This window comes from Oncorhynchus mykiss, chromosome 18 (genome assembly GCF_013265735.2).
Source record: "Oncorhynchus mykiss isolate Arlee chromosome 18, USDA_OmykA_1.1, whole genome shotgun sequence".
In the NCBI taxonomy this organism is placed as follows: domain Eukaryota; kingdom Metazoa; phylum Chordata; class Actinopteri; order Salmoniformes; family Salmonidae; genus Oncorhynchus; species Oncorhynchus mykiss.
Window position 1 is genome coordinate 50575190 of NC_048582.1, and position 23074 is coordinate 50598263.

General features: G+C 41.9%; 1 protein-coding gene across 1 annotated transcript in view; it reads right to left on the reverse strand.

The window, feature by feature from the left end:
- LOC110496443 (neurexophilin-1) overlaps nucleotides 1-17222 on the reverse strand; it is a 49033-nt gene extending 31811 nt beyond the window's left edge. Inside the window, exons 1-2 of the mRNA XM_036953027.1 lie at nucleotides 16943-17222; nucleotides 16529-16630 (exon numbers count right to left, since the gene is read on the reverse strand). Coding sequence (XP_036808922.1) covers nucleotides 16529-16582 — 54 coding nt within the window. The 5' untranslated portion in view covers nucleotides 16583-16630; nucleotides 16943-17222. The remainder of the gene's footprint in view (nucleotides 1-16528; nucleotides 16631-16942) is intronic.
- Between the last annotated feature and the right edge of the window lie 5852 nt (nucleotides 17223-23074).

Sequence of the window (23074 nt, forward strand, 5' to 3'; positions counted from 1 at the left end):
GTCAAGTGGAAGGGAGGGCATGTTGAGAGACGGACGCTTCACTGGAGGTCAAGTGGAAGGGAGGGCATGTTGAGAGACGGACGCTTCACTGGAGGTCAAGTGGAAGGGAGGGCATGTTGAGAGACGGACGCTTCACTGGAGGTCAAGTGGAAGGGAGGGCATGTTGAGAGATGGACGCTTCACTGGAGGTCAAGTGGAAGGGAGGGCATGTTGAGTGATTGACGCTTTCACTGGATTTCTTTTGCTGTTGCATTTCAGCCCTGTCACACACCAGCAAGTATATGCACACACCCACACATGTACGCACACACAAACACACACTCATCACACAATGAAATTAGCTCAATATCTGCCCATCAATGTCTGGCTATTCACCATCGAACGGGCAGGCACAGAGACACATGCACATGTACAAACCACCACACGGTTCTCTCTCCCATTTGCTCCCTCCTGTTTGATCTTAAACAGAGATTAACAGATGCATTTATTCTGCCTATTATAAATAAAAAGCAGCAAACACATTAAATACATTCTGGAACAGTTTGGGAATAGCTTTGTTAATTCTGGAGCAGTTTGGGAATAGCTTTGTTAATTCTGGAGCAGTTTGGGAATAGCTTTGTTAATTCTGGAACAGTTTGGGAAGAGCTTTGTTAATTCTGGAACAGTTTGGGAATAGCTTTGTTAATTCTGGAGCAGTTTGGGAAGAGCTTTGTTAATTCTGGAGCAGTTTGGGAATAGCTTTGTTAATTCTGGAACAGTTTGGGAAGAGCTTTGTTAATTCTGGAACAGTTTGGGAATAACTTTATAGCCTGAGCCATTAACTTGACACTTTCAGCCAAAGAGTTCTTAGCATTTTTATCTGAGTCTAAGGGTGAGATAGAAAGTGGTTTATAGCGGGAATGTGGAGAAAGTATGTATTTTCCTTTGGCAGAAACTCACCATTCTGTATTTGAGAGTAGTTTTAGAGGCAAAAAGTGGCCCAATTTCTGGGACACTGTTTTCCAATATGCTCAGCATGCCTGAGAGGAAAATGGTTTCTGCCTCCCTGTCCATCACTCCACATAACACTCACAGCTGCACCATACCATATCCTCACACACACTTTTACACACACACTGATATGAGAGGGAGATCTTGAGTACCTGTCAGTGGCCCTGTGAAGCAATCGTTTTTAGGGCTGCTAGTGTGTGTGTTCCTGTGAAGCATTAGCTGTTAGGGACGCTAATGTTTTATGTAATGGCATGTCTGACAGATCCTCTGAGCTCTGGCTGAGCTGAGGAGAACACACACATATAGAGCCTATCCATCACAGCGACAGGATGAATCAGAGGTCAGAGACCTCGCTGCCAGTTAGAGGGACTCCCATCAGAGGTCACTGATTTGAGAAATGCTCCGGCGTATACAGAGAGAGGGGAGGGAGGGAGGAAGGCGGGAGAGAGAGAGAGAGAGAGAGAGAGAGAGAGAGAGAGAGAGAGAGAGAAGATTCATTCAGCATGACTTAACCCTCTTAAAGTATAACAGTATTTAATTTCAGATGCACATAGGGAAAATATCCTGTATGTTTCCTTTCAATATCTTGCAGGTTTGTTTGGCAGGTTTTGTCAGATGATGTCGGAGGATGTGACATCATGAATATAGAGCTGATAGTGGTATTGAGTTTTTTTCTCTCTCCAAACTTATTAAATGATTATGCAAGTTTTCTCTGCGTGATTGGACAATACAATATGACTGGAATTATTTTCCACTGCTCACAAAGAACACATTTGTGGTCAATGTGAAAAGCTACACACACAAAGACCAGCAGCAAACAATAACCTAGACACTGCATCTAACTCTGAGAGAAGAGACTTTCATTACAGGTCCTGGGTCAGTGTGATAACAGAGGTTATGAATGTGATTCTCGGTGTCTCAGAGCCTCTCTGATTATAGAATAGAGAGATGGGGAGAGAGAGAGAGAGAGAGAAAGAGAAGGGGAGAGTGAGAGAAAGAGTGAGAGAAAGAGTGAGAGCGAGAGTAACAGAGAGACAGAGACAGACAGACAGATGTAACAGTATAATTTTTTTAAACCGTCCCCTCGCCCATACCCGGGCGCGAACCAGGGACCTTCTGCACACATCAACAACTGACGCCTACAAAGCGTCGTTACCCATCGCTCCACAAAAGCCGCGGCCCTTGCAGAGCAAGGGGAACTACTACTTCAAGGTCTCAGAGCAAGTGACGTCACTGATTGAAACGCTATTTAGCGCCCACGCTAACTAAGCTAGCCGTTTCACATCCGTTACACAGACACACGAGAGAGAGAGAAAGAGAGGGGGAGAGGGAGAGAGAGAGAGAGAAAGGGTAAATGAGAAAGAGTGATAAGAAAAGGAACAGAAGACATCTCCTCCATCTCTATTCCATAATAGAGAGGTGGTCTGATGACACACTAAAATATCAATTTGATCTCAGGCACAGATGAGTGACAGGTGTCAGCTCAAGCCCTCCTCCCCAGAACACCTCACAGATATTCTCTTTTTTTCCCTCCTCTCCTCGATGGCTGGATGCCGATAGGGGACGGAGATATAATTGTAATTCTGAAAATCAATAGTACTGAAATCTCCTGGACTGAAAAGGCTCAGTAAAGTAATGTAGTGCTGTCATTCTCTGTGTGTTGGAGTGATAAGGTCCCTGATTTGTATCATTTCCTAGAGTCAATCAATATGCGTGCGGCTCATTCTCTCCTTCATGGTCCTGCAGCTTGAGTGCTCACTCTTCAATTCTCCAATTAAAGAAGAAAATAATGACTGGTATAACTATCAGTAGTGGCCTCTGGGTAAAATCACTGTTGAAGGCAAGCCAGGAAAAAGCCATATTGCAACCTGTGTTGTTTGCTCTATAACCCGTTTGTTCATACCCCACCGTGATATACAATAAGGCAGAGACAACAAAAAGACCACAGTCGCACAGTTGCAGAATAAACTCAACTACACATACCTTTGTTTCATCACAAAACCGGAGAGCAACATCTGTCCAGTGAAGTCCACAAAGCAAATATTGCATGTAACAAACAGTTAAATGTCCTACAACATGGTCAAGCAAGTTTGTGCAATGTTAGTGACAGTTTACTGAACAAATACTGATTTACAAGCACGGAGTTACCGCAAGACAGCACAAAGACAACATGAGCACTGTTTCTGCTATTCCAGCACCATTTCAACTAAAACATTTAAACATCATCAAATCAACATGGCTATATGCTTAGTTTAATACACAAAAAAACAAACTTAAAGATTACAAAACAATTTAGTCCAATCAACGTTACTAAATAATGACCCAGCTAAGTTAGCTAGCTAGTTAACTTGAGCCTACTATATCAAGGGCTACCCTACATACTGAACTTCAATCGTCTCAAGCCAGTGGTACAATATATTAATTTATGGTTAGATCAGAATCACCGTTATAATCATTGGCCTGTATGGAGAATTGAGTCAAAAAGTCTAAATCCCTATCTCAGCGGTTTACAAACTAGGGGTCGTGACAATGGGGTCACGGGAGAAATTCCAAAATCCCCCCAAAATTAAAAAATATATTATCTTTGTGTCTCAAAATCATTGTAATGTGGTTAACATTAAAAATTGAGATGATTGAAATCTAAAAGATACAATTCAACCAGAGTGTGTTTTCCATGGGAAAAGGCAGCACTTAACCTTTGCACTTGAATCATTCTGACAGTCAAAGGAGACCAAGGTGCAGCGTGGTATGCGTACATTCTTCTTTTAATTAAACAACACTGAACAAAACAACAAAACGAACGAAACGTGAAGCTAATACGAATAGTGCAGACAGGCAACTAAACATAGAATAAGAACCCACAAACACCAAAGGGGAAAAGGCTACCTAAATATGATCCCCAATTAGAGACAACGATAAACAGCTGCCTCTGATTGGGAACCATGTCAGGCCACCATAAACATAAAAATACCTAGACCTATAAAACCCTAGACATATAAAAACCCTAGACAATACAAAACCTAGCGTATCCACCCTAGTCACACCCTGACCTAACCAAAATATAAAGAAAACAGAGATATCTCAGGTCAGGGCGTGACACCTTTCGAGCTGTCATGTGACCGAATTCTGTAGACAACACCAGTCTCAACGTCAACAGTGAAGAGGCGACTCCGGGATGCTGGCCTTCTAGGCAGAGTTGCAAAGAAAAAGCAATATCTCTGTCCAGTGTCTGTGTTCTTTTGCCCATATTAATATTTTATTTTTATTGGCAAAGTCTGAGATACTGCTTTTTCTTTGCAACTCTACCTAGAAGGCCAGCATCCCGAACTTGCCTCTTCACTGTTGACATTGAGACTGGTGTTATGCGGGTACTATTTAATGAAGCTGCCAGATGAGGACTTGTGAGGCGTCTGTTTCTCAAACTAGACACTCTAATGTACTTGTCCTCTTGCTCAGTTATGCACCGGGGCCTCCCACTCCTCTTTATATTCTGGTTAAAGACAGTTTACGCTGTTCTGGGAGTAGTACACAGCATTGTACCAGATCTTCAGTTTCTTGGCAATTTCTCACATGGAATAGCCTTCATTTCTCAGAACAAGAACAGACTGACGGGTTTCAGAAAAAAGTTATTTGTTTCTGCCCATTTTGAGCCTGTAATCGAACCCACAAATGCTGATGCTCCAGATACTCAACTAGTCTAAAGAAGGACAGTTGTATTGCTTCTTTAATCAGCACAACAGTTTTCAGCTGTGCTAACATAATTGCAAAAGGGTTTCCTAATGATCAATTAACCTTTTAAAATTATAAACTTGGATTAGCTAACACAACGTGCCATTGGAACACAGGAGTGATGGATGCTGATAATGGGCCTCTGTACGCCTATGTAGATATTCCATTAAAAAATCTGCTGTTTCCACTACAATGGTCATTTACAACATTAACAATGTCTACACAGTATTTCTGATCAATTTGATGTTATTTTAATGGACAAAAATGAGCTTTTCTTTCAAAAACAAGGACATTTGAAAGTAACCCCTTTCGAACGGTAGTGTACATATGAGATGAGTAATTCAAGATATGTAAACATTATTAAAGTGGCATTATTAAAGTGACTAGTAATCAATTTATTAAAGTGGCCCCATTAATTAAAGTGGATGCAGCCATTAGCTGCATTGGCCCTATACCACAAACCCCAGAGGTGCCTTATTGCTTTTATAAACGGGGTACAAATGGAATTAGATCAGTAAAAAGTATATATTTTTTTCATACGGCTTTCAGCCAATCAGCATTCAGGACTCTAACTACCCAGTTTATAATGATTGGTAAGTCATTTTAAGATAAGCAGTACATACGTGTATGGAGTAAATGTAATTAAATTATCATTACAAAAATAAAATAAAAACATTTCATAGAGTCGATCTAATCCATTTGTCCCAACTCAAACTCATTGAATCACCTCTTGACCCAAGAGCATTCTGGGAACAGCTGATAATTGATAAGCTAATCAATAACAGCACTGAGTTATAACACAAGGTTAGCAGACACTTTCTGACTGGGGTACATGTCTTACGCAGATAAAAACCTAACCAAAGCTTAAAGGAATATTTCAGGTTAAAGTGATAGTTCACAAAATTGTTCATTAATTTCGAAATTTGGTGGTAGTGGCTAGGTGAACAAACCAACCCGTGAATTGCATTCTGTTCTTGTCATATACACTATTTACAAGGTCAGGAAACAAGTATATAATCTTGTCATTTTTGTGAACCAGCACTTCAATAACAGCAGTCATCTTCTTGTTTCAATTTGTAGTAACACGTACAGACTTAATTGCTCATTACTCTAGTCTAAAATATGAGTTACAACTCCCCCCATCAGATGCGCTTCCAGTCTGCTGCATTAACATGTTTCTTGTTGCCTGGAGTGACAGCCAAAACAAAAAACAGTCAGAATGTTGAAACCAACACAAGCTGACACACACATATGGGTGTCAACAACAACAAAATGGATGCTCACAAACAGTACAATAATTGAAGCAATAAGACAATCAAAAAACACGCTGTCCTCATCACTCCTTGTCACACCCTGATCTGTCTCACCTGTCCTTGTGCTTGTCTCCACCCCCTCCAGGTGTTGCCCTTCTTCCCCACTTATCCTCTGGGTATTTATACTTGTGTTTTCTGTCTGCCAGTTCGTCTTGTTTGTCAAGCTTTCCAGTGTTTGTCCTGTCAGCGCCCATCTTTTCCCAGCCTCTCTTTTTCTTCTCTTCCTGGTTTTTGACCCTTGCCTGTGCTGACCCTGTACCCACCCGCCTGACCCCTCTGCCTGTCCCTGAGCCTGCCGGCCATCCTGAACCTTTACTCCTACTCCGGATTATCAACCCCTGCCTGCCTTGACCTGTCGTTTGCCTGCCCCTGTTGTTACAATAAACATTGTTACTTCACACATTCTGCACTTGGGTCTTACCTTGATTCCTGATACTCCTCCTCTCTTCAACATTCTCATCCTCTTTTCCATCCGCTTTTCATTTGCTCTACTTTAAACCTGCAACTTCACCTCTTTCAGGACAAATCTGGTCAAATCATCTTCAACATGCAGTAGTTATATTCAAGGTGTCATGTAGAAACAGCTGGCACTGAAAATACCACACCAGATCTAATGGTACATTCAGTCCCTATGAGGGAATTATGACACATCTTGAGTTAATTCCACGATTCTACCTATTCCCGATTCTGATGTGAAAATTGTCCCCATAATATATTCACAAATATCAGAGAAAGCGGGAGAGACAGAGGAAAGTGAGAAAGTAATCTGAAGGAGAGGAAGCAACCGAAAAACTTTAACACAAGGTGCTGTGCTGCCGACAGACAGACAGTTGATGGGACGTGTGTTCATCCCTCATGGATTTGTTCTTACAGCTCTTCCAAACGTAGCCTGATTAGACCAGCCTGAACACTGCTCTCACCATGGACACATTCAGTGTGGTTTAACCAGGCTTTGGAAACGTGTCCCTGGAGCTTGAATGGAGCTAGTGCTCCTGCATGGCCAATGACTGTTACTTAAGGGGATGGAAAGATAACGGACGTCTCTGGTAATTCCCATCAACGGGCGCCGGGACACGGCCCTGTGGACAGATCCATCACCATGTCGTGTTGGATGGACGGAAACGTGCACACTTCCTCCCCTTCCCCTTCCTCTTCTCTCCCCTCCCTTCCCCTCCTTCTAGACTCAGCCAAGCAGGATTGCTGCCCTCCTCTACCCTTCCCCTCACCTCCCCTTCCCCCTCCCTCTTCTCCTCTTCCCCCCTCATCCCCTTCTCATCCTATCTGATCCCTGCCACATAGACCCATCCAAGCGAGAGTTTCTGATCGCTGCTCTGTTAAAGTGGTCAATCAAGCCCATCAGCAGACTCATGCAATCCATCACCACAGCCGTTAGGTACAAATCCCATCACTAGTCAACACCCATTCACTACAGCTATTCACTAAGGCAGGAACAAATCCCAGTCTACTGAATACTTTTTCCTGCCATGCATATGCTGGTGCTGGCATGTTACAACAACTAATCATGCCTAAGGAAGGATACTGGGAAACAGGACGGAGGCAAGACATTGACATATAAAATATCCATAAAGACAAAGGCTATTTCTAGTAAATCCATCTTGAAAATTCAATACAGGCAATGATAGCACTGTCGATCAAGATTTTTGAATGCCTCTCCCAACAACACAAATATCCCTGTCAGATTTCAATATAGACGTAACTCTTCAGAGCACTAAAGCAACTTCAAACCCGTCCTCAGAGTAACTCTGGCCATGTAAAGCAATTTGCCAGTGGGTCATCTCAGTCATTTCCTGCCTTTAGAAACAGTTTCCCAAGCAGCTCTACAGCTTTACAAAACAGTCCTGGGTTCAAAAACTATTAAAAATCTTTCAAACACTTTGACCGTTTGCTCTAGCCTGCCTGGAATGCCAGATGGAAGGGGGTGTGCCGTTCTGGAACGATTCTATTGGTCCATTTAGCATGGCAAGCTCAATCAAGCACATAGAAGGTATTTTAAATGATTTCAAATCATATTTGTACTCAGGTAGGTCTACTACAAAGCTTGTTCTCCTATGAAGGGGCTGCAGATAGACTTCCTACAGTTCCCAGAGCGAGGATAGCAGAGTAGTGGAGCTATAAGTGGAGCAGATAGACTTCCTACAGTTCCCAGGGAGAGGATAGCAGAGTAGTGGAGCTATAAGTGGAGCAGATAGACTTCCTACAGTTCCCAGGGAGAGGATAGCAGAGTAGTGGAGCTATAAGTGGAGCAGACAGAGAAGATTTCCCCAAAGGATCAAACCTCAGGTCAGGCCAGGCCTTAGTTACATTCCACAGATACAGTCAGTGCCCTTCAGTGGTCAGCTCCAACTATGACCCCTGGCCTCTGAAGCGATTGAAAAACTGGAACAGTGCATGGTGGGGAAAGATGGAGGATGGGGATGATTAATCACATAAAACGCATGCGGACACGTACACGGATGCACGCAGACACATACACACACGGACAAATGCAGGCGCACACACACACACACACACACACACACACAGGCAGTGTCAGATCCCCAGCGCCTGCAGTCAGGGGTCAGGGTTGTTTGTGTTCTTTTGATGGTAGGGAAGGTTTGGGGTCTAGTCATCAATTAAATACTTTCCAATTAAAACACCATAAAAGATTGCAAACTGTGCTGTGAATAATTGCCCGCTTCCCAGCTTCTCCCTGTTGAATTTGAATAAACAAAACTGTAATGATCCATGCAGTCAAAAATGTACCAATGTCCACCAAGGACCACTATGGACCATTATCATTGACTTTCTGCCCCAAACCAAGGTCAAGTACACACACACACACACACACACACACACACACACACACATATTACTGTCTTCCATGCAGGGTTTTATTGGTCCAGGGAGACAGACTGAGTGTTGATAAAGGAGAAAGAAGCATTGCCCCCAGGACACATCATAAGTGGACCACCAGGTGTGTCATCATACCACAAAAGCAGTTCAATAGAGGAGCACATCAGGGTCAGGTCACCTTGAATTGTCAGGAAGTAGAGGTCGACAGATTAATCGAAATGGCCGATTAATTAGGACCGATTTCAAGTTTTCATAACAATCGGAAATCGGTATTTTGGGGTGCCGATTTGCCGATTTAAATGTTTTATTATTTTATTTAATTTTTTATATACCTTTATTTATATAAAGGTTTATTTATATACCTCGTTATTTATATACCTCCCGATGACTCCTTGCTGTCCCCAGTCCACCTGGCCGTGCTGCTGCTCTAGTTTCAACTGTTCTGCTTTATTATTATTCGACCATGCTGGTTATTTATGAACATTTGAACATCTTGGCCATGTTCTGTTATAATCTCCACCCGGCACAGCCAGAAGAGGACTGGCCACCCCACATGTGCTCTCTCTAATTCTCTCTTTCTCTCTTTCTTTCTCTCTCTCGGAGGACCTGAGCCCTAGGACCATGCCCCAGGACTACCTGAAATGATGACTCCTTGCTGTCCCCAGTCCACCTGGCCGTGCTGCTGCTCCAGTTTCAACTGTTCTGCCTTATTATTATTCAACCATGCTGGTCATTTATGAACATTTGAACATCTTGGCCATGTTCTGTTATAATCTCCACCCGGCACAGCCAGAAGAGGACTGGCCACCCCACATAGCCTGGTTCCTCTCTAGGTTTCTTCCTAGGTTTTGGCCTTTCTAGGGAGTTTTTCCTAGCCACCGGGCTTCTACACCTGCATTGCTTGCTGTTTGGGGTTTTAGGCTGGGTTTCTGTACAGCACTTTGAGATATCAGCTGATGTACGAAGGGCTATGTAAATAAATTTGATTTGATTTGATTTATTTAACTAGGCAAGTCAGTTAAGAACACATTCTTATTTTCAATTACGGCCAAGGAACGGTGGGTTAACTGCCCCGTTCAGGGGCAGAACGACAGATTTTCGCCTTGTCAGCTCAGGGGATCCAATCTTGCAACCTTACAGTTAACTAGTCCAACGCAATAACGACCTGCCTCTCTCTCGTTGCACTCCACAGGGAAGACTGCCTGTTACGTGAATGCAGTAAGCCAAGGTAAGTTGCTAGCTAGCATTAAACTTATCTTATAAAAAACAATCAATCATAATCACTAGTTAACTACACATGGTTGATGATATTACTAGATATTATCTAGCGTGTCCTGCGTTGCATATAATCTGACTGAGCATACAATAATACAAGTATCTTAGTATCTGACTGAGCGGTGGTAGGCAGAAGCAGGCACGTAAACATTCATTCAAACAGCACTTTCGTGCATTTTGCCAGCAGCTCTTCGTTGTGCGTCAAGCATTGCGCTGTTTATGACTTCAAGCCTATCAACTCCTGAGATGAGTCTGGTGGAACCGAAGTGAAATGACTAGCTAGTTAGCGCGCGCTAATAGCGTTTCAAACGTCACTCGCTCTGAGCCTTCTAGTAGTTGTTCCCCTTGCTCTGCATGGGTAACACTGCTTTGAGGGTGGCTGTTGTCGTTGTGTTGCTGGTTCGAGCCCAGGGAGGACAGAGGAGAGGGACGGAAGCTATACTGTTACACTGGCAATACTAAAGTGTCTATAAGAACATCCAATAGTCAAAGGTTAATGAAATACAAATGGTATAGAGGGAAATAGTCCTATAATTCCTATAATAACTACAACCTAAAACTTTTTACCTGGGAATATTGAAGACTCATGTTAAAAGGAACCACCAGCTTTCATATGTTCTCATGTTCTGAGCAAGGAACTGAAACGTTAGCTTTCTTACATAGCACAAATTGCACTTTTACTTTCTTCTCCAACACTTGTTTTTGCATTATTTAAACCAATTTGAACATGTTTCATTATTTACTTGAGGCTAAATTGATTTTATTTATGTATTATATTAAGTTAAATTAAGTGTTCATTCTGTATTGTTGTAATTGTCATTATTACAAATAAATAAATACAAATCGGCCGTTTAATCGGTATCGGCTTTTTTGGTCCTCCAATAATCGGTATCGGCGTTGAAAAATCATAATCGGTCGACCTCTATCAGGAAGCGTAGTGGTTAAGAGAATTGGGCCATTAACCGAAAGGTCACTAGTTTGAATCCCTGAGCCGATTAGGTGAGAAATCTGCCAATGTGCCTTTGAGCAAGGCACTTAACTCTAATTGCTCCTGTAAGTTGCTCTGAATAAGAGCACCTGCTAAATGACATAAAATAGCGTGTCAATGACAGAGTTGCACCACAGGGTCTTCTGAGACAACACACACAGGTGAGGTGGGGGGCTTAATTCCCGAGACACTTCCAGTCTCTGATTGAATGGTCAAAGGTCAACAGTACAGAACTGAAGCATGTTTGGAGAGCCTGCTGCTCCGGGCCTCAACAGGTTCAGTCAATATAGATAGATACAAAGTTAATTAAAATCTTTTTTTTTCACATTTCAACCAAAGATCGACAGAATTCTATTCCATTTGAAGTAGAATTCACATTTCATTAAATCTTAATAAACAAATCTACCAAAATTAGATGTTGTGTGAAGTGAACTATGTAAATAACCATAAAATACCTTCTATATCACAGGGCCACGCAAAAATGACAATACACCATAATGCTGACACAATTATATGGATTAATCATAGATATATATATCGAAATATTAATCACTTCCAGAAAATATTCACAGCAATAACAGATTACACTTAAAGTGTTATTTCAATCAAAGATAATGTGATTGCAATAGATGGTCAACAGGCATGGAGACAGTTCACAGTATTGTAATGCTGGTTGAGAGTTACCGGAGTTCCTCAGTTAAAGTTGACTGTTAATTCACATGAAACAGAGCTGCCTAGGGACCACTTGGCTGTGCTGTGAAGGGGCTGGGGGTTTAATAGAGGATTATAGTGCTGTGTGCTAAGAGACTGAACTCCCAGACATGCCCCTTTACGGCCCTGCTCTCGGCCTACAGTATGTGGACTACTGTATGTGGATTTATGGACAACGGTAGTGCTACAGTTTAGGGAATATGGTACCATTTGGGATGCAACCAATTCAACAAAATCGATAACCTCATACTCTTCCATACACAGTGTGCTCGGTATAGGATCTCAGCATAGCATCCTCTCTCTCCTCTCCCACTGCTCAGAATGCTTGACATGGCATGATGGTATATTCAGATGTAGGATCTTAATTTGAGCAAAGTTTGCTACAGCAGGAAAATAATCTTGCTGCAAAAGTAACCGTGAATTACTATGTGGATTATAATGAATGGACATTATATAGGGGTTGATACTTTTTTCATGAGGGAAAATCAAGTCTGAAATTTCAAAGCGGAAATTACAATCTTCAGATGCCTTTTTAAACCTCAAATACACTTCAAGTTTGACATTTCTTGCATTGCAGGAAAGTTGTTTTGCAACAGGGTGATCAAATTAAGATCCTACATCTGTATTTGTCCCAATAAACGGAAAAGAAAATGGCTGACAAAAAATAGAATGCCATTTGTGTTCAATGAAAGGACAGCATCACAATTGGACTGGTTTCTGTTCTACACTGATGTAATGTACTATTGTCTAACGAGGCTGAAATGTAAACAGCATTTTCCAATACACTGATCTTTTTGTGGCATTCCCAAAGAGTTTGGTCTGCTTGTTGTTTTCATTTTTGTCATGGCAAAAATATTGCGGTACTGGTAAGCCCCACTAACAATGGTGAGAGGCTGGCCAAACGTAGTGCACTATACAGGGAATAGAGTGCCATTTAGGATGCAGGCTGTCTGTATCTCTCCCACTGCGCCAACTGCTTTGCATGACAGGCCCTGTCTCAAGCCTATTAAAAATGATGGTGTTGTAGTAATATGCCTGGCCTAAAGTAGTGCACTATTTAGGGAATAAGGTGTAATTCAGGACACACTTTGTCTGTCTGTCTGTCCCTCAGGAACAGAGCCTCCTCATTGACCCCTTAGAGGAAGTGAGACTTGGCTGGGAAACATGCGCGCACACACACACACACACACACACACACACCAACACACACACACACACACACAAACACATCTGCCAGTCACAGACAGCTATGTGTTGCAGCAATAGGAGCCACCCTGCTACCAGTCATGGGGCCAGAGAACATGCTGTTCACACTTGCTGTTAGTCAACAGAATATGAGCAGCAGTCGCTCTGCTGGGAGCAAAACCGCCTTAAAAGAATGTCAGATCTGTATTGGAACTGTCTTGATCAGAAGTAAGATGCACAAAAATACATAGCAAACACACCTACCTACACATAAACCCAATAGGGCACCCACAAGCAGAGACACAAACACGGAAACACACATCACACATAACTTCCAACTAAACCGACAAAATAACACAATCCTTTTAAATCCTATGGATTAGAACAATTAAAATAATAAGGACAATTTTAATTAAATTCTGTATCCATAGTGACCATATTCATTTGTGAATGTCGCCCTCCCGGAGAGGCGCGCGCTGCATTATACCACCGAACACCTGCATAAACTGTTCTTCAGAGCGAGCGCAGTGTTATCCAGGTCAAGGCGCGCGCCGCTCAGACAAGAGGCTTAGAGAGGAGACAAGAGCTTTTAACACGAAATAAAACCGTCAAAGTTCAACGGTAATCCCTTTAGGTATGGATAAACCCGACTGTCTGGAAAATAATAATCTAGGTTTAGTGGGGCGCAGACAGGGAGAGAGCAGATATCCAGGTGTAGAATTCAACTCACAGTAACCAATTCGCAACTATAAGACAATACAATCAAAATAGTATACTGTCTTTACGGTTGACTGAAATAGGCCTACCTTTTTACAAAGCCAAAAGACAAATTGAATTGCTAAATGTAGGATATAAATGACAGACTCATTTCTAATCTCAAAACCTGGAGGCAATATCATCATGCAAACAAAAAAAAAAACGAATCAATTTTAATATAGATTTTTAAAAAAAAGTCCTACAATATTCCGTTGTATTGAATTGATCAAAATCAAAACAAACGTAAAAGCAAGTAGGCCTATACTTGAATCGACAAACATTTTTAGGGCGGGGAATCGGTTGAAGACCGTCAAATTTGTCATTTCGTACTATTAGGCCTATGTGATTTCAGGTTTCATCTTCAAGCGTACATCTTTACTTGTTTGAATGAACACAATAAACTTTTAAAACATATTTTCCATCCCACTGCAATTATGTGTTCAATTAGGACGCATTCTACCCGGCTGTGTTAAGGTGCGTAAAACAGCCGTCTTGAATATCAGAACCATGAACCCTGTTCTGAATGAGAAAATCCACTTGATTATGTTTCTTCTCTTGTTTGATTGAAATTCACAGGTGGAATTCTGTGCGAGAGGTCTGTGCGAGAGGAGCCCTTTATACTGGGAAATGTAATTTTGCCTATTCAATTTGTGATTTAACGTTTATAGTAAACAGGTCATGCATTGTTTTATATGTTGCATCTGAGATGTTTGTGGTGTTCACATCCTACAAGATAGTCTAGCGGTATCCTTAAAAAAAGCCCATAATCAAATGTGACAATTTGTAACGCTAACTTTTAGATTACAGTTAGATTAATTGAATTATGATTAATAAATGTTGCTAGAAATGTGAATTGTATAGGTTCTGAGCACTCTCAAATTATTATAATGCTGTGGAATTAATTAAAACCTCACTCTTAATCATTTTATAGGATATCTTATTGTAAAACACTTTATAGGCCTATCTATATGCCTACATCTTAAGCATAGTCTAATGCGTCATGGAAGTTTTCAGACTAATTTTGGATAATGTGTTAAGACAATACCCCATCGACAACTAACAATAATGACATGTTTTTCTGAATTTAAATTAAAATTGCCTACGCAATTACATTTTATTCAATCAGGCCGATAGAAAACAACGAGTAAACGAATTAGCTTGATTAGAATAATTTTAGTTTGATTAACGGTCGTTTTGCGTGAGGATTATGCAGATGAAACAATTCAAACCAAGTGTCAATAAGTTATAAGAGAATCCCGTTGAATAGGTCTATTTCGTGAAATCTAAATTGTGTGGAGAAAAACGTCCTGTTATAACTTGCATATTACGCTGCAGGTAAGTTCAAAGGAAATACACCGAAAACCATCCATTTTGTGTATGTTTTCGGGTGTGTGTGTGTTGCGAACTGTATATTACAAACCTTTTACTTACATTCTCTTTTAACACCGGACAGTAAAGTCTGACACAGTGCTACCGTAGACCTGATATCAATACCGTCTTACTCTCATCTCGAAGGAATAAACACTTATTTTGAGTTGTGTATTGAGAGAGAGTGAGTGGAATTAGAGAATCGCCGCTCAGTCCCAGTAAGAATAAAAGGCTGATTCATGTAGGTGCATGATGTGGTAAATTATCTGGGTTAGTGATAGGGAACAGAAGGTTAGGCTACATACTTTGAAGACACTAGGCTACTCTCCTCAAGGTCTCTGCAGAATACACACGACATTTGAACGCGCGCGCGCGTGTGTGTGTTTTGTTACAAATTACAATATAGCCAACTTTGAAAGTGACTTTGTTTGATATATTAAGTAGCATTATTTTATATATCAGATAAAGTGTGAGTTACTTTTCAACAAATCGTTGGTGCTTGAGAAACCTGTGCTTTTCTTTCCACTCAATGGCCTAGCATAACTTAAATGTTATCACGTTATGCACCCTTTGAGATCAGCAAGATTCAGCAGAGTTGTACGGATCACGCACGAAAATCTCCCCTCAATGTTGTGTCTACTATGACTGCTATGAGTGGGATACTTCTTGTTGTGGCGGACTGAAAGAAAAAACGGTTACTGACAAAATCAAAAGGAGCAACTGAGAATTTGAAAGGTTTACTACGTGTATTCTTCAGACGCACCTGCCGCTGGTTTTGGTTTATGGCGCCACCATGAGACGTTTTGTTGGAACTGCACCAACATCTTCTCCGTTTTCAGCTCGGGAAATTGTTTTAATTTGACACTTTAAATATGTTATTTCTTTTAGATATTTTTTTTTTGTAATTGGTCAGATAAAGATTAAATCCTTATTAATTCAGTCTTATAATCTTATAACCACATGCATTCATTTAGAAAATGTATTGCACTAATTAGTCCCATTAATTGGACACCATAACCCACAGTGATCAAATAGAAACGCATAATTGATATATAGTCTGTTTTAAAAACCCACGCGCAGACATGTCTCAGTCACGATAATGTGGAATTAAAAAGTTGTATTTCCTACCAACACCCTGATACAGGACGACGGAATGTTGTTATGCAATGCTTATTATGCACAGGACATGAGCCTGAAGTGAAGAGTTGGCATCAACAGTTCTGTCAGTGAGGTGCATTTCATAAGAATGCATTTCTACACATGTAATTGTAGTACAATATGTAATTGAAAAACTACAAAACACCGAGACAACAATGAAACGACAAAAGTATTGACAAACACAAACAAAAGCACCACTCACCAAGTAAAACGCTGGCGTCAGGAGTAACACCGCACACCAACACGTCGCCTGCATTCTTCCTGGTCTCAAACTTCCACTAGTTTCCCTTCGCTGGCTCTTTGTCTGTGAAGACCATAAATCCACACGGTAACCGCTTTTACACAACGGTCAAGACCCTCAACAGCCTAGGCAAAAATGAAAGTATACACCCCATGACCACAGAACAAGCTTAGCCTACACTTGGAGACAGATATTGGACGAGAGGGGGAAACAAATAACGATTACATAGGAATTAATCCTGAGAGCAGGGTTGAAGCAATCTCATAGTTAACTGAAAGATGAAAATTCGATTCAAAGCAATCATAAAGGATCAGTCCTTGATTTGATTGTCTTCCTGCCTGCCGTGCGCGTGAGGCTCGATGAGCAGTTCCTTACCGAAAAGGAGAACAGTTGAAAGTAGTCGGATAAATAACGGACGCTTTATAACCGAGCCTCTGGAAAACGCGCGCCTATTACACATCTGGGTTGAGAGAAACTCCGTCGCTCTGTCCACACAGAACATGAGAGAGAGAGAAGAGGAAGGAGGGGAGGAGAGGAGCGAGGGAAATATTAAAAAACGGGGCGAGATCGGTCCGAGACGAAAGAATCACAGAGTGCAGTCTTTAAACAGCCACTAAAGCTCGACAGAAAAGCTTTTCATTTACTGACGTGCGGTAGTGGTTGATAGAGATAAACGAGCCGACATTCACAGAGAGCCACAGTGTGTATACAGCATGACTCCAGGACAAGCACACTCACTAGGCTATAGCACCAGGTCCCTTCCTCACTGTCTAAGCCTAAGGACAGAGCACTGCAATATAAACCAGCACGGCTGGACAATGACATTGTTTTCTAATAGGCCATAGGCTATGTAAGGAATTTTATCTAACCTAATGCTAATGTAAAAAAAAGGGCCTATATTTAGTAAGAGTCTAAAAAAGAATTACATTTAGTCTGAGAATGATTAGCCTACATTGACAGAAGTTCTAAATGTTCCCTTATTGAGGATGTTCAAGACCTGGTTAGGGTTAAGCAGAACACTTTGAAATCATTAAAGGTGGGCAAAATAAGTAGCCTACTTGAGAGATTCTTAGGACATGGGGTCTTATTACAGTACCAGTCAAACGTTAGGACACATCTACTCATTCAAGGGGTTTTCTTTAGTTTTTACTTTTTTTCTATATTGTAGAATAATAGTGAAGACATCAACATTGTGAAATAACACATATGGAATCGTGTATTAACCCAAAAAGTGTTAAACAAATCAACATATATTTTACATTTGAGATTCTTCAATGTAGCCACCCTTTGCCTTGATGCCAGCTTTGCACACTCTTGGCATTCTCTCAACCAGCTTCATGAGGTACTAGTGACCTGGAATGCAAGTCCATAATATGGCAAGAACAGCTTAAATAAGCAAAGAGAAACGACAGTCCATCATTACTTTAAGACATGAAGGGTCAGTCAATCCGGAAAAAAATGTTGGTCACTGTTGGTGATTTATTTAGAATTCAAGGCCTACTTAACCAGCATGGCTACCACAGCATTCTGCAGCGATACGCCATCCCATTTGGTTTGCGCTTAGTGGACTATCATTTCTTTTTCAATAGGACAATGACCCAACACAACTCTAGGTTGTGAAAGGGCTATTTTACCAAGAAGGAGAGTGATGGTGGGCTGCGTCAGATGACCTGGCCTCCACAATCATCCGACCTCAACCCAAATTAGATGGTTTGGGATGAGTTGGACTGCAGAGTGAAGGAAAGGCAGCCAACAAGTGCTCAACATATATGGGAACTCCTTCAGGACTGTTGGACAAGTATTCCAGGTGGAGCTGGTTGAGAGAATGTCAAGAATGTGTAAAGCTGTCATCAAGGCAAAGGGTGGCTACATTGAAGAATCTCAACTATAAAATATATTTTGATTTGTTTAACAGTTTTTTGGTTACTACTTGATTCCATATGTGTTATTTCACAGTTTTGATGTCTTCATCATTATTCTAAAATATAGAAACAAGTAAAAATAAAAAATAAACCTTGAATGAGTAGGTGGGTCCAAACTTTTGACTGGTACTGTATGTGGAAGGTTCATCTTGCACACCACAGTTGCAAAGTTAATTGAAGGCTGTCTATGTGTGCATGCATGTGCACATACCATGAAGGGAATAAGTATTTGCCCACTTTTTAATTTTCTCTACTTTTGCATATTTTTGATACTGAATATTTTCAATCTTCAACCAAAACCTAATATTAGATAAAGGGAATCTGAGTGTTACATACTTATTTCATTTATTTCATAATCAAAGACAGCTAATGGCCCCTGTGTGAAAAAGTAACTACCCCCTTACAGTCAACAGCTGGTTGTGCCACCTTTAGCTGCAATGACTCCAACTTAACAATTCCTGGAGTTGTTGATCAGTCTCTCAAATTGCTGTGGAGGAATTTTGGCCCACTCTTCCATGCAGAATTGCTGTAACCCAGCGACATTTGTGGGTTTTCAAGCATGAACAGCTCGTTTCAAGTCCTGCCACAACATCTCAATTGGGATTAGGTCTGGACTTTGGCTAGGCTATTTCAAAACTTCCAATGTGTTGCTCTTTAGCTATTTTCATGTAGACTTGATTGTGTGTTTTAGATCATTGTCTTGTTGCATGACCCAGCTGTGCTTCAGCTCACAAGCAGATGGCCTGACATTCTTTTTAAGTCTATATATATATATTTTAATTTAACCTTTCTTTAACTAGGCAAGTCAGTTAAGAACAAATTCTTATTTACAATGACGGCCTACACCAGACAAACCCAGACGATGCTGGACCAATTGAGCGGTGCCTGGATTTGAAACAGCGTCTCTGTAGTGAATTCATTGTTCCTTCTATTAAGGCAAGTCGTCCAGGTCCAGAGGCGGCAAAACATCCCGAAACCATCACACTACCACCACCATGCTTGACCTTTCATATGAGGTTCTTACTGTGGAATGCAATGTTTGGTTTTCACCAGCCATAATGGGATGTAATGGGGCATCATTTTTGGGGGTTATTTGTAAACTCAGGTTCCGTGTATCTAATATTAGGTGTTGGTTGAAGATCTGATAACATTCAATATCAAAAATATGCAAAAATTGAGAAAATCAGAAAGTGGAAAATACTTTTTCACGGCACTGTGTTGCTGTTATTGTGCAGTATCAAACTATACTTAAACACACTGTCAGAGCACAAGGTTAAAGGAGTATGCAGCACATGCTGAGTGTGTGTTTGTTGAAGGCAGTATAGACAGATAGCCCTCCTCTTCTTCCTTTCAAACGCTGTCCTAGAGGAGGAAGAAAAAACAGGAGAAGAGAGAGGAAAAGAAAAGACAGGGAGGGTAGTTCTGGTTTAATAAATCTGCGGTTGTCTCAGTGCTACAACATTGCAGCGGTCTACTACTGTCACTATAACTCAGCCCTGGCCCTGATGGATTCCTGTTCTGAATGGCTCAGGTAGCCTTCACAGAGAGAGAGAGAGAGAGAGAGAGCCTTCTCAACAACAGCACCAGACCCAGGGGGATAAATCACTAGAGGCCTGCCATGATGCTGAATCTCAGGCTGGGGCCTTCTGCTACCCCGATACCCCTCAATGTGGAAGTGTAGGACAGGTACCCACAAACCAGATCCCCTATCAAGTGGCCAAAGTGCTGATTTAGGATCAGTTTGACCTTTTAGATCACAACGAATAAGACTATACATGTGACGGGGGGACCTGATCCTAGATCAGCACTGTACTCTAAAATGCTTGATATATACGGCCCCAGGTTTGGGGTTTCAATACCAGTGATTCATCAGGAAGTGAAGTGGAATTCAAAAATGGGAAATTGGCCAATGTTTTCTTGGAGGATAATATGCAGCATATGCTCCCACTGTGATTTATTGAGACGCACAAATAGGCAACGCATAGGACCTTCGCCAGGTCCTTGGCAATGGTCGGTTTGTCATGTTTCAGAGGCTAACATTTTTTTTAAAGATAATATTCTCCGGGCTCAAGGATTCTCAAGGTCACAACAGCATTGCAGTATCCCTGGAGCATATAGAGGAGTTACAACTGAACTAGTATTTGTTGCAGCATCAGAGAGAGAGAGAGAGAATCCATTGAAAAGACTTACGTTAACTAAACACTGAGCAGCAACCTTATATTCCTCCTCATCAAGCAACCCCCCCTTTCTCTCGCGCTCCAACAAACACTCTAAATGTTAAAGGAATTATCTTGAGGTCGAGTGGTGCTAATTTTCCCCGGCACACCTTTGGTGCCCATTCACTAAAGGGGGAAGCAAAGAAGAGCAACGGGCAGAAAATGAGAGAGTAGTCACTTCCCTAATAGTCCTACCCAGAATGGAGGGAGGGGACGCGGAGAGAAAGAGATCTAATGAAGGGGAGATAAATTAGAAAAAGGAAGGGGAAATGGGGAAATGAAGGGGGGTGGAGAGAGAGTAGAGAAAAGGGGCGAGAGTGACGTTGGCAGTGCATATAGGAGACAGAGCCGGGTCCGTCCAGTATCATGAATATGCCCAGCTGGCATGGCTCGTTGCCCGACTGTCAGGGCAGATGTTGGGAGCAGAGGAGAGGGGAGCAGGCCCCTTAGCTTCAGGCCTACCCATGATGCACCAGCTGGCATCTGAAGAGCCCACTCCACTCTCCTCTGACTACACACCCAGAGGGGGACAGACGAGTCAAACAGGAGTTTTACCCCTGACCAGAAGGGGTAGGGGGTGGGTAGAGAGAAGGTGCCTGGTGGGTGGTTATGGTGAGAGAGTGGGCACGTCGGTCTGCCATGTGTGGGTACAAAGCGTGGACTTCCTGATGTCTGTGGATGTACGGTCAGATGGGAGGAAGCATGCAGGCGGCAGTTGGGCGGAGGGAGGAATCTTGGAGATGACAGAGACAAATGCGGGATCAGAATGACAGTCACAGGATGCAGCTGGCAGCCATCACCATCAAGTACTTCCTCCCCATCACAATTAGGCCCACTGTGTGTTACTGTGTGTGTGTGTGTGTGTGTTACTGTGTGTGTGTGTGTGTGTGTGTGTGTTACTGTGTGTGTGTGTGTGTGTGTGTGTGTGTGTGTGTGTGTGCGTGCGTGCGTGTGTGTGTGTGTGTGTGTGTGTGTGTGTGTGTGTCTGTTACTGTGTGTGTGTGTGTGTGTGTGTGTGTGTGTGTGTGTGTGTGTGTGTGTGTGTGTGTGTGTGTGTGTGTGTGTGTGTGTGTGTGTGTGTGTGTGTGTGTGTGTGACTGACTGACTGACTGACTGCAGCCTGCAGGCTTTTGGAGCAAGAGGAGAAAGACAGGAGGAGGAAAGGATGAGAGGAAACACAATGTTTGAATGCTTGTCATTGTGTGGATGAAAGGTTGCAGATGCACTCCAAGTCCTCTAAATGAATGTGGCAGTGTGACAATTAGGGAAATGTTTCTAGTTTAATTAAGCGGTCACAAAAAAAAATGTTTTCAGCTGCAGCCATGACAAACATCATGTTGAGGAGCTAAGTTGTGCTCCACAAAGTTTGTAAGTCCAGGCTATCTTCCAGACATCGCCAGCAGGAGCAGTAGTGGGCAGTGGCCTCGACCTGTTACATCACTGATGTCTTAAAAAACAGACACAGCCAATTCACTAATGGAGCCAGCTAGTACTTAGTTTTATCAGTTGGAGATGTAAGATGTCCAGGCCTCGGGAGAGAGACAGAAAATTATTGTCCTCTATGAAGCAGAGAGCGAGAGAGAGAGAAAGAAAGAAATAAAGAAAGAGAGAAAGAAAGAAAGAAAGGGAGAGAAAGAGAGAGAGAGAGAGAGAGAGAGAGAGAGAGAGAGAGAGAGAGAGAGAGAGAGAGAGAGAGAGAGAGAGAGAGAGAGAAAGAAAGAAAGAAAGAAAGAAAGAAAGAAAGAAAGAAAGAAAGAAAGAAAGAAAGAAAGAAAGAAAGAAAGAAAGAAAGAAAGAGAAAGATACCCAAATGCTCTTAGGTGCTTCCCATTTCCTCTCTTTCTCAATCAAATGTTCCCTGGATCTTGATAACTCAGAGGTCGAGATAAAATCAACATTAGAAGTGGAATCACAACGGGAGTTAATTGATTAGGAATGAGCACGCACTCACACACACACGTAATTGCTTTGGTCAGCTTGTAGGACTTCCCTGCTTCTTGGCAGGGGGAATTTATATGGATGGCGGAGACGGAGACATGCTTATCAGAGGAGCTGATTGTCCCATAGTACCATGGCCACACAGACAGTTTGTGGTTAGTCTACCTGATCAATGATTACAATTGTGCCAGTGTGATGACTCTGGTTGATTAAGATTGATTCAGACCAAAACATGACTTTAATAAGCAGAGAGGGCAATCAACTGATTCAGTGGAGGAATGACAGCAAATTCCCTATTCAGTGCAGGCCCTGACCAAAGGTACAGATCTGACATCTTAATTCAATCACTCTGTTGTTGCAGAGACATTTGCTGCGTAGCAGGAAATGCTAATTGTGGTGTATTTAAGGTTTATATATTTAAATATACACTA